Genomic DNA, 12,361 nt, shown 5'->3' with positions numbered 1-12,361 from the left:
TTCATAAAGTTTGGCATATCCAAAGCTTCATCAGTAACGCCTTCGCTATATTTTATATCTCGAAAAAATTGATAATAAATTTCTAAAAGGTTGTATTCGAATAACAACCCGGCCCACGTAAACGACGAGGGGCGTGGGGTTTATTATCAATGGTAGCTTCGTAGTCAACGGGTGCTTTGCCCTTGCCACCACGACCAGTGCCGGAACCGAAGGAAGCCATTTTGTAGTGTGGATGAAAAATGAAAAAAAGGAAGAAGAGTAGTAGAAAGAATGCAGAGAGTAATAAAGAGAGAGTATAGGGAATGCTAATAGAAAGAGGGTAATAGAGAGAGAGAGAACTTTAATATAGATAAATGCAGAAAAAAAAAAAGTAATATAGAGAGAGCTTTAGTAGAGAGAATTGCAGAGAAAGAGAGATGATAGTTGGTGTGAGGAAAATGAAGGGAATTAAGGGTGTATTATATGAAGGATTTGAGGTGAATTTTGGGGGAGTTTGGGATTTGAATTTGAAATTCAAATTTGACAGTCGTTTCCCATCATTTTGCAGCAAAAGAAGGCTGCCAACCATAAAAGAAGGATGCCCCAAAGCCTGCAACATGCCAGGCTCGAAAAATGAGGCGGTTCGGCAGGACAGTTTTGCACGGTTCGCGGTTCTGATCCGATTTCGATGCGGTTCCCGGTTCCACGGTTTCGATTCCAGTTTGGAACCGGGAACCGGCGGTTCGCAAAATCAGAACCGTAACCAAATCGCCTAGAGACGGTTTCGGTTTCGGTTCCAAAATCGTTCGATTCTGTTCACGGTTCCGAGTTTTTTTGCCATCTCTATTTACTACTATAGTGAGAGATTTGGGGCTATCTTTCAAATCTATTTATCTATTTATTATATGAAAACACAGTTTGTGGCAAAGTTGTAATTAAAGAATCAATCAAATGGTATTTATAAAACTCAACAAATCACATATCCCATATATTTTCTCTCTCATCTCTCCTTTATTTCTCTCCTTTATTTCATCATACGCATTCTTCAATTTTCTATTCTCTCTCTCTTTCTCTCATATTCTCTTTTTCAAATTTTGATGATTTTTTTAAAAAATCAAATTTTATTTATAAAAAATATTCTATATATATCTTAAATTAAAGATGAATGCAAGATCTTTGATTTGGTATCAAATAATTATTCAACTCTTTTATTAGCATTCTAATAAATTCTAATAATATAATTTATTTTCCTACTTATCAATTGAAGCTTTTCTAATAAGATGACATAGGTAATGAGCTAACTTAGAAAAAATTAATTTTATGCATGATTAGCTTATGTTTTAAAACTATACATTGTGATGTGAAAACTCTTTTTTTATTGTTTCTTCGTTTCTTTTAATTTGAATGATGTGTTTATTCTATAATTTTAAGGAAGAAAATAAAGTTTTCCATCAAATAGATGGAAAATTAAAAATAATACTTTTCAAAATTATAAAATAAAATTAAGGATTTTTACTGAGTAATTGATATAGATTATTTTATTTTTTAAGAAAAAATAATTTATATTTACTTATATTCTAACTATATTTAATATTTATTTTTTATTTATTTGATACATCATTTAATTTATTTATTTTTGATAAATTAATATGATTAAATAAAGAAATTTAAAGACAGCGCCACAAGGGCTCGAACCCAAGTCCTTCGGTTCTAGATATTAACCCGTAATGGCTTAACTAATAAGCACGCTATATTGTTTAATTTTGATGTACCGTGCACGCGGTGAAAGTGATAAGAGAAACCAGAATTTATTTGTTTTTTGAACCCATAAGTTGTTGATTGTTAAGACTTAGAAGTACTCATTGCTGTATTCCCTCCAATTCCAATGGACACTCTTCAGGCCACCTACAGAGAGGATGACGACGACGCCACCAACGCCTCCCCTTCGCCACCCACACCCACTGCCACCCTCGACGCTGGAGCCGCCGCAACCGCTGCCGAGTTGCCTGAAAACGGAATCAAGGACGAGCCAGACGTCGCCATCTCCGAAGACGTTTCGTCCGAAGAGGCCTCCGTGTACGGAACGCCGCAAGCCCTAGACGCTGACCAGCACGATTCGCATAATTCCCCAAATCGCCCCCCCGAATTGGAGCTCGAAGGCGACGAAGATGCCGAATTGGATGAGGAAGATGACGAGCCCTCTCCCAAAAAGCAGAAGCAGCTATCCGACTTGCCGAAACCCGCTGCCGCCGCTCTTGAAATCACGGAAACACCCTCGCCGGCAGCCACGCCGGCACAGGACGGGAAACCCCTCGCCCTCGCTGCCAAATCGGGCAAGAAATCGAAGAAGAAGAACAAGGACGTGTGGACCACCACCTCCAGGAAGGGGAAGAAGAAGACCAAGCAAGCCTCCAACAACAATCACAACTCCAAGAATCCCATGAATGGGGACGCCTTGGCTGAGGATAGAGTGTTCATATCCCCGATCCCTAGATTTCCTGACAAAAGTGACGATTTCCCGGAGCTGGAGATCTGCCTCTCGAAGGTTTACAAGGCTGAGAAGGTTGAGCTGAGTGAGGATAGAATGAGTGCGAGTAGCACAAAAGGGTACAGGATGGTAAGGGCAACGAGGGGGGTGACCGAAGGCGCGTGGTATTTTGAGATTAGAATAGTGCATTTGGGAGAGACGGGGCACACGAGGTTGGGCTGGTCGACCGAGAAGGGGGACCTGCAGGCTCCGGTAGGATACGATGCCAACAGCTTTGGTTATAGAGATATTGATGGCAGTAAGGTTCACAAGGCTTTGAGAGACAAGTACGCCAATGAAGGTTATAATGAAGGTGATGTTATAGGTTTCTACATCAATTTGCCAGATGGAGGCTTGTATGCGCCTAACCCTCCGCGCTTGGTTTGGCACAAGGGGCAGCGCTATATTTGTGCTCCTAATGTGAAGGAGGATTCTCTAAAAGTTGTGCCTGGTATGGTTTCAACTTGCACAAGTAGTATTGCCTTTTCATATTCTTTTTTCTCGACAATGATTGTGGACGTGAGTTGTTTTTTTGCCATTTTACTTAAATGTGTATAAAACTGATTTAGCTTTCTGCCTGGTGTGCTGATACTGGCTTGTACTTCAATGTGCTTTTGCGCTTGGATTGGTAATACTTAGAGCTTTAGCTAATGGGATGGTGAAATTGATTGTTTATTCAATGATACATTCAGCTCTTCAATTCAGTTTATATATGGGTTTAATAGGATTTGGTTATGGAGATTTTTATGTGTCGAATTTGTTGGCTTAAAGTCTTGATTGTAGCCAAAGTAGGACTAGGAAACTGAGGAAGGATTAGAGGTCCCTATCATCCACATCACTCTAGATATAAAGGAGCTCCCCATATGGGGTATAAAATATATAATAATGGTGATAGTACTGTGATATCAACTTCTTGCTGCATTGTTCTTGGTAAATTTCATGGGGATATGTATCTTAAGATAGCGATTTGGAAATTTAGTTATTGTGTTTGATGCCTTGTGCTTCAAATGTAAACAATAATGTAGTCGTGGATTAGAATTTGTGTTGCATTTTGTTTGCAATTATTCTGGTATTCATGTAAAAGTTGCGTTTATCATTTAGAGAAGCTTATCTCTTACATATATGCAGGGAGTGAGATATCGTATTTCAAAAACGGTATATGTCAAGGGGTTGCTTTTGCGAATCTCTACGGTGGTCGCTACTATCCTGCTGCTTCCATGTACACCCTCCCTAACCAACCACCTTGTGCTGTTAAGTTCAATTTCGGTCCTGACTTTGAAAGATTTCCTGAAGACTTTGGTGAACGTCCTCATCCGAGACCTATGATTGAAGTTCCATATCAAAGCTTTGATGACAGAGTTGAGAATGGTGTGTCCAATGAGAAAATTAGTGGATAAAAATTGGTTCCATATTTGTCAACTGATCTAGCAATGATGCTATTTTGATTTGGATTTTGTTGTATTTCCGTATTTCTATTGTCGACTCAACTAACACATTAATCTGTTTTCCTTTCACCAATTTTTTCATAATTCAAAGCTTCCTCTCCTTCTGATCCCTTTTGTGTCCTTGAATTATCTTTATCTGCACGAAAGTGGCATGATATATTTTATTTTTCTTAACATCTGATCCTTTGAGAATATCTGCAATACAGCTTTGATTTTTTACTTTGCTAGGTAGTTGCAAAATTGAAGCTGTTTTTGCTCTGAAATTATATGATTACATGCCCTAGATCTAATTATCTCATCTTAGAATGAGTGAAGGAAGTTGTGAAAATTGTTTACAATACTTTGTTAGTTCTTGGGGCCAGATGGATAGGGAAGGAATAAAGCTTGAAAAATAAGAACCAGGGAGATGATATTTTTTGTATCTCAATCTTTCTCCCTCACACTTCAGTTTGTCTCTCTTATTCTGTTAAGAGGAAAGGAGGGTTGGGGATGCTTGGTGAACTCTACATAATAAAAACTTTCTTTGTGATTACAGGTAGTCCATGGAATATTACTCGAATGTCCCCTATGTTCAAAGTGATAAAAGAAGAAAATAGTAATATTGCGAAAGCTGCTGAAATGGCCGGTTAATCATGCACTCAGGTTGGTTGTGTTTCATTTATGAAACTACTTGGTCATATATTATACTTTATTTTGCCATAATCTTTACATAGATTCCCAATGGATTGAGGCTTACTGTGTCTTTGTCTAACTGCATGAACAACACTCTTGCGAAACCAAATTGTAGAGTCCAAGCCTGTTTGTAGATATACATATATAGCTTCTAGGGTCTTGTATGTCCTGCATTCTTGGAGCACTGATGTGTTGATGGGTTGTGGTATTCCCTGATCAGCCTATGTGAATCATGTTGCAAACTTAGTTAAGGGTGGTGATTTTCACTTTGATTGAAAAGGGTGAAAAACATATATCTTCACCCTTTTGCCACTCTTTGCACATGTCTGGTAGGGTGGATAATTTTTTCCAGGTAGGTTGGAAAAAAATTCGGAAAACTCTTTTTCCCTCCATTTCACTTCATTCCATGATAGTATTATCATGGGGTGTTGATGTGATAATACTTTTCAATGTTTATAAACTTCTTTTCCACCCTCAAGAATATGAGATGAAAAAAGATGATCACTAAATGTGATAAAAAAATTTCCATCTTTTTGTGGCCCTCATTTTCTTATGATAAGCTTGCAACCAAAGGGAATGCATCCTAACAAAACATTTCGTCAATCTAATTTGAGCATCTTTTTCCTCATTTATATTATGTTTCTTTCAAGATGAGATCTTTTGGCCGTATCCTTTTTCATGCTCTATAAGGATAATATTATTAATGGTCGAGTTAACTGAAGTTTGGGTAAAAACTGGTTCGGTTTGCTTAAATATATTATTCGTTCTGGATTTTCTTAATACCATGATGCAGTTTGAAATATAAAATCTTAGGGCTATGAAAACAAATGTATGTGGCCGAATCATTTAATGATTGACTATCTCACCAGCTGAGGTTATAGGCTGCTTACATGAATCATACATATATTAAATGCAGCTTACTGTGAGAAACTCAATAATAATAATTATATTCTTTAGAAGGTAGATTGGTACGATGGAATGTGATACGAATGAATGGTTATTCCTATGTGTACCCATTCTTATTATTGGTATGTCTTTCCATTAGGAATCACTGCTCCTAATGAATCCCCACTCCTATTGAGGTGGGAATGACGTTTCATCCCCAACCCATGACTTTACTCCCCAATGAGCTAAAACAACTAATTATGACATTGTAACATACAATTATGTTCATAGTATTATCTTTTATATTAAGAAAAATATTTTAGAAAATAATTTTAATATTTTATTATTATTAAAATTGGTAGTTAATTTCGGAAAACAAATGTTGAAATTAATATTTTCAGTTTTGTTGAAGAAAAAATGGTAAAATTACATGCCTATCAACAAAATAAAAAATAGCTATCTATTTGAATATATTCAAATTACAAATATTATTTTTTTATCAGTTAAGAAAAATAAGCATTGAGTTATGTAAAAGTTTAAATATTTTTAAATTAATTTATTATTAAAAAAATAAAATTCATATCAACGTTCAAAGTACAATAAGAAAAGCTACAATTCACTAAAACAAAACTAGAAAATTTTCAAATTTTTGCTTATTTAATTTTTCTTCCTAAAAAGTTTGATATTTATTTTGATATCATTGTAAATTAATTTCAATGTGTGAGAAGTCATGTTTAGTTAATCTAATTTTATATTACTTCAATGAATTTATATATGCTATTTAGGTTCATATTTATATTATTTTAGGGAATTTATAAGATTATATAAGTGTAGTTTAGACATGTAAGGGTAATTTTATTCTAGTAATTATACTATTATTCACTACACTTAATTTAAATATAATGTAGTTTGATCATAAAAAAAATTATTCAATTTATAAATACTATTCAATACTATTGAGTTACCCTTTATATTATAAATTGAATACGATTGTTGATAAGGTTTGAGTATTGTACATTTCAATTTTGTGCTCAAGCTCATTTACAAACTAAAAGGCGTCCTTTAGTCCACGTTGGTGTCCACATCATCTTTTCTATCCACATTTTTTACTTAAGGTTTGTTTACTTTGATGGAAAAAGTGAGAATACATATATTTTCACGGTAAGGTGGATATTTTCTCGGGCAGCATCTTTTCACTCATTTTCTCTCCAGTGTTGGATTATACTCCCTCCGTCCATGAAAGAACTTCCTAGGAGGGAGTGACACGGGTTTTACGAAAAAATATTGTTGAGTGTATTGAGAGTGGATAAAAGGTAGTTGAGTGTATTGGGAGTGGTGAAAAGGTGTTATAATTAATATTGAGAGCTGTGAAAAGAGAAAAGTAAGAGCATTATAAGTGGTGGGGTATAGTTCAAAAATAGGTAGGAAGTTCTTTTGTAGACGTGCAAAAAAGGAAAGATAGGAAGTTCTTTCGTGGACGGAGGGAGTATTATTTTTGGATAGTGGTGTGAAAATATTTTTCAACATTTTATCCACCCATTTAATATTTTATCCACCCATTTCCAACAAAGTAAACAAGTGTAAGATAAATGTAGTATATGATACGTTTTTTTCATCAACATATGATAAAAAAGAAGGAAAATGTAATATTTTATTATTTTTTCTTATCTATCATTTGCCAATGAAAATTTTACAATCAAAGTAAATACATCCTTAGTAGAAACTAGGCAGTTACACATCTCACACATCTCATTTTTTGTATGAAGTTCGAGATAGTTAGAATGAGCACATTTATGGTGGCTAGATCTCTATGATTTTTTGAGATTATGCCTATCTGCAGGTTATTTGCTCCCATATTAGTAATGAGTCTATTTGCTTATCTCTCTGACAGTCTGACACGAAGAGTTAACTAAGGGTGCATTTATTTTGGTTGTAAAATTTTTATTAGAGAATGATGGAAAATAAAAGATGAGAAAATATTATATTTTTCTCTCTCTCTCTCTCTTTTTTTTATCATATGTTACTACTCAAAGATAATATAATATTCAACATTGGAGATAAAATGAGATAAAAGGAGCTACCTGAGAAAATATTTTACCCGGAGAAAATTTTCTATCATAGTAAACATGCGAAAATAGTGAAAATATATATTTTCTCTCTTTTTCCATCAAAGTAAACAGACCCAAAATAGTTATCTTCATCAGGTTTCAGAAACTCCATTTTATCTTTAGATAGATTAGTTATTATTTTTGCATATTAACTTCTTTGAATGTGCTAAAAGCACGAAGCAGTTCAATAAACTTTGCTCTAAAGATATAATTTAACTAGCTTTACCAAAGATATAATATCATGTACTGTATATAATTATTCTGGCAAAAGAAAAAGGAAAGAAAGATACTATACAATAGTCAATAGTAAACTGTAAAGTGTAAATTAGCACAGCTTTAGTTAGTGCTTTGTAGCAGTAGCTGTTATGCATCTCAGATGTTTCATTTAATCCTTATTCTGGTTTTTATTTTTCATTTTACCTCATAATCTACATGATAACTTGTCAATTTATATTACTCAATTTGAATTTTTTTTATTATGATTTTCTTTTCTCAGTTTAGCTTAAAGGTAAAGTCTTACTCTATTTTGACAAGTACATTGATACTCAAAACCTGTACAATTTAGTTCCGGCTATTCCATTCATTCCATTTGATGGAAAAGGGTGGAAAACATATATTTTTACTCTTTTTCCTCTCTTTTCACTTCACATGATCTATAGGTTGGATAATTTTTTTCGGGTAGGATGGAATTTTTTTACCCGCAGCCTCTTTTCCCTCATTTTCATTCTAATTCATGATAATGTTATCATAAAGTATTAATGTGATAATATTTTTCAACTAAAAGGTGGATAATTTTTTTTCCACCCTAGAGAGAACATGGGATAAAAATGGTGGTGACCACTAAAATGTGATGAAAAAATTTGATCTTTCTTATCTCTAATTTTCTTATGATAAATTTGCAATTAAGAGTGTTTTCATTGATTGTAAGTTTATAATGAGAAAAGAAGGGAAAAGAAAAGGTGATTTTTTTTACCATATTCTAGTGGCCCCCACTCTTTTTATATCATGTTCTCTTTGGTGGAAAATATAGTATGAAAATATTATAAAGAGAGAGAAAAGATAGAGAGAGAGACAGAGAGAAAGAAGAGAGAGAAGAAGAAATATAGAAATATGTGTTAAATTAAATTTTGAGGGTAAAATTGAAAGATCATAAAGATATACTCCCTCCATCTCATGAAAACATGAATATTTTGCCGTCTTGGGGCATCTCACAAAAATATGAATATTTTTATTTTTGTATACTACCCCACTAGGGGTGAGCATTCGGATTTCGGATCGGATTTTTGCCTGATCCGATCCGATCCGAAAATCCGAAATTTACCTAAAATTCAATCCGATCCGAACCGTATTATCCGAAAATCCGAAAAATTTCGGATAAAATCCGATCCGGACCGAAAAATCCGAAATGTGAAAAAAAATTCGAAATGTCAAAAAAAAATCCGAAAACCGAAAAAATTCGAAATAGATGTCAACCTAACACATTAGATAATTACAATCAAATTAAGGTCATAATTAATAAGCCATTAATTATAATCAACCAAAATGGAAGTATAGGGTTAGAATTTAGAAATATTTAACTATTTAAAAACTAATAATTATATATATTTATTTATAATATTATAATATTAATTATATTATAAATATAATTCGGATTTCGGATTTTTTTTTCGGATTTTTAAGGTGTCAATCCGATCTGATCCGAAAATCCAAAATTTGCTTAAAATTCAATCCGATCCGATCCGAAAATCCAAAAAATTCGAACCAAATTTTTAATTTCGATTTGGTTCGGATCGGATATTCGGATTTCGGATATTTTGCTCACCCCTATACCCCACCACAATCTTTACTTTTTATCTCTACTTTTCATAAAATGAGACTCATTTTTCACTCACAATTCACTTTTATCTAACATTTCTTAAAATCTGTGTCATTTGCAAATGTTCATGTTGTTATGAGATAGAGGGAGTACAATATAGGAAAATATCATCACACATAACTTGTGATAATATTTACCATGAATTAGAGTGAATGTGGGAAAAGAGGCTGGTTGGAAAAAGTTTCCCTTCTGCCTAAGAAAATTTTTCCAACAAAGAGAACGTGTGAAAATAGTGAATAAAGAGGAAAAATATATGTATTCCACCATTTTCCATCAAAGAGAACACATCATTACAACTTAAAATATGTGGGGGCATATTTTTCTGAAACTTGAGGAACAGGATTTGATTAGAAGAGTCGGCAAATTCCTATAATCTACTTTTCATTTTATGGTAACATTGCATATTATTGGCATATTAGCACAGTGAATATAGATTAGTAACACAGATTAAGAGGTCAGTTTTGAAAATTTAGCTGTTCGATTAAGACAAATATTGAAGATGAAGATGTGATGATGAGTCAATGCTGATAGTGTGCATGTGCTGATGAGTCTCTTGTTACTTGTTTGCAGCTCAGTTGCTTCGATTTGAAGTGGTTCAAACAATGTTGTAACCTGTGTTTGCTGTAGGAAAGGTATCCATCATTGAACTACGCACATACATATAGGTGTGTGTATATATATGTACATAAATTGAGGGGACACAGCCAACACTCATGCATGTGCCATATTATTCAAAATTAGCTCTTTTTGTTATTTTTCTCCGACTTCTCAGCTCCTAGATAACGTGGATTAATCATGCGTGGAATAATGTGAAACTTAGAAACTAAATTGAAAGGCATTTGATTGGTAGGAAAGTATGTTATTGGGAAGGTTATATTTTAAGAAAATGATTCCAAAGAAAATTAATCTCAATAGAGTCCTTATCTTATGTTTGGAAATATCGAAAAGAAAAGAAAAAAAAGCTTTTGAATTTTGAATTTGTATTGGTTAGTTAAATGCAAATCAATAGATATAATAATGAAATTATAATTAACATGCATATATAATGTCCATAATCACTTTTCTAGTAACAATAAAGTATAGTATCGAGGTGCATACCATATGGCTCATAATTTTCTTTTTTTTTTTAAATTGTTATACCCAAATAAAAGAAAGAAACATTCACACTTTAGCCTTATAGGTGACTCGAATCTCGACCTATTAATTGGAAAAGAGTGGAGAAATATATTGGAAACTCGGTATACCGTCCTTATTTTATTGAAAAGTATAAAAAAAACACAAATTCTCATGTCAAATCGTATGTATAAGTGAGGTAGGTCGAATCGAGGCTGGTGAGCGGGTCTGGCCTCGGGTTTGGACGCGGATCGCGGCTTTGGATCGGATAATTCATAGTAAGTATTGTTGTGATGAAAAGTAATAATCGATATGAAGAAAAGTAGTGTTTTTAAAATATTACCTTTCTTTATATCATTAATTACTTTTTGTACAATAATAATTATTTGACCAAAACAAGTACATCGTCGTTGCGTCCTCCGCTGCTATGCCAATCAGGTCTGGTTGAAAAATATGAATTATTCGAAATGATTATTATTGTGATGAAAATTAATAATCTACATGAAGAAAAGTAATATTTTTGAAACATTTCATTTCTTTATATCAATAATTACTTTTTTCTTATAACAATAATTACTTTTATGGCTCGCCTATAAAAGCAACTCACGACCCATTCCAACCCGATCCGATCTGTCTTTTCAATACACGGTCTCACAGGATACCAACTCATCAAAAAATGTCGAACTTAAGGTATATCATAATTTTTTATTAAGATTTTTAGTAAAGTAAATGTATGGGGTTTTAGATATTGAGGTATACCGGTATATACATATCTCGTGGTATATACTAAAAATTCAAAAAATACCACAACAAAAGTGTTGTGCCCAAAAATATCGCCCCTGACGAAAAGCTAAAAGAACACGGGAATAATGCGAAAATATAGAGAACTTCGTATTGAATATTGCTTAAAGCTCGTAAGCTATGATGCACGGATTCTTCAAAAAATAGCACAGTGCAGTGCAGTATCGGATACGCGCAGGGTGCGGGTGCGATTCGCGTGGGATTCGCACGGGATTCGCCAGGTGGCAAATCCCCTAAAAAAAAAAGGGATTCGCGAATCTGGTTCGCGCACCCACATAAAGGGTGCGTTTAGGGTGCGTTTTGGGCTATTTTGCAATTTTTTCAATTATTTTTGGATTTTTTTGCAATTTTTTCAATTATTTTTTGGGCTTTTTTGTAATTTTTGATTTATATTTACATGCAATTTGAAACTTTTACATGCAATTTATTAAAATTTTTACTTTACTTATATTTGCAATGCGATTTTTTTTCATTATTTTTGGGCTCTTTTGCAATTTTTGAAGAACTTCATTATTGAAACTTTTGCTTTAATTTATATTTGCAATGCAATATTTAATTTGTGAATGTTCTTTTCTTTTTTCAATTTGATTGGTCACATATAATAAAATATATATAAATATAACAGACGTATCATTCACGAATCGTACCCTATAATTTTTGAAAATCCGTATCCCCGCATCTGAATCGTATCGCTCCCGCACCCGCCCCCTCGCACCTGTGCAACATAGCTCGTAAGTAATCGGATGATTGTGAATGATGATCTTACAATGGGGTTTTACATGTATTTATAGGCTAAAGTACTAAGAATTCTAGTAGAAAAATGACTTCTTTTGAATTTATAATTGGACTCTAGTTCTTCATGTTTATCTCTTTCTTTGCCTCAATCTTGTTCTGGTTTGAGTATATGGGACTCTTTTGGATAAGGTCAATCCCGAAGAATCCGGGTTGTAGTCCT

At 33.6% G+C, this 12,361-nt stretch overlaps 1 protein-coding gene across 1 annotated transcript; it reads left to right on the top strand.

The window, feature by feature from the left end:
- The first annotated feature begins 1,740 nt into the window (after positions 1 to 1,740).
- LOC131013991 (protein TRAUCO-like) lies at positions 1,741 to 10,247 on the top strand. Its single transcript, XM_057941928.1, has 4 exons — positions 1,741 to 2,957; positions 3,635 to 3,874; positions 4,487 to 4,593; positions 10,063 to 10,247. Exons 1-3 carry the CDS (start codon positions 1,865 to 1,867, stop codon positions 4,579 to 4,581), a joined length of 1,428 nt encoding a protein of 475 aa, XP_057797911.1. The 5' UTR covers positions 1,741 to 1,864; the 3' UTR covers positions 4,582 to 4,593; positions 10,063 to 10,247.
- Positions 10,248 to 12,361: the final 2,114 nt, after the last annotated feature.

This window comes from Salvia miltiorrhiza, chromosome 3 (genome assembly GCF_028751815.1).
Source record: "Salvia miltiorrhiza cultivar Shanhuang (shh) chromosome 3, IMPLAD_Smil_shh, whole genome shotgun sequence".
Taxonomy (NCBI): Eukaryota; Viridiplantae; Streptophyta; class Magnoliopsida; order Lamiales; family Lamiaceae; genus Salvia; species Salvia miltiorrhiza.
The sequence above is the reverse complement of the archived record's forward strand: the minus strand, read 5'-3'. Positions and strand labels throughout refer to the sequence as shown.

Excerpts from the sequence above, each read along its gene's own strand:
- LOC131013991 (XM_057941928.1), top strand. The coding sequence starts at position 1,865 with ATGGACACTCTTCAGGCCACCTACAGAGAGGATGACGACGACGCCACC. Across the intron at positions 2,958-3,634 it reads TTCTCTAAAAGTTGTGCCTG|GGAGTGAGATATCGTATTTC; the intron begins GTATGGTTTCAA and ends ACATATATGCAG. Across the intron at positions 3,875-4,486 it reads TGATGACAGAGTTGAGAATG|GTAGTCCATGGAATATTACT; the intron begins GTGTGTCCAATG and ends TTGTGATTACAG.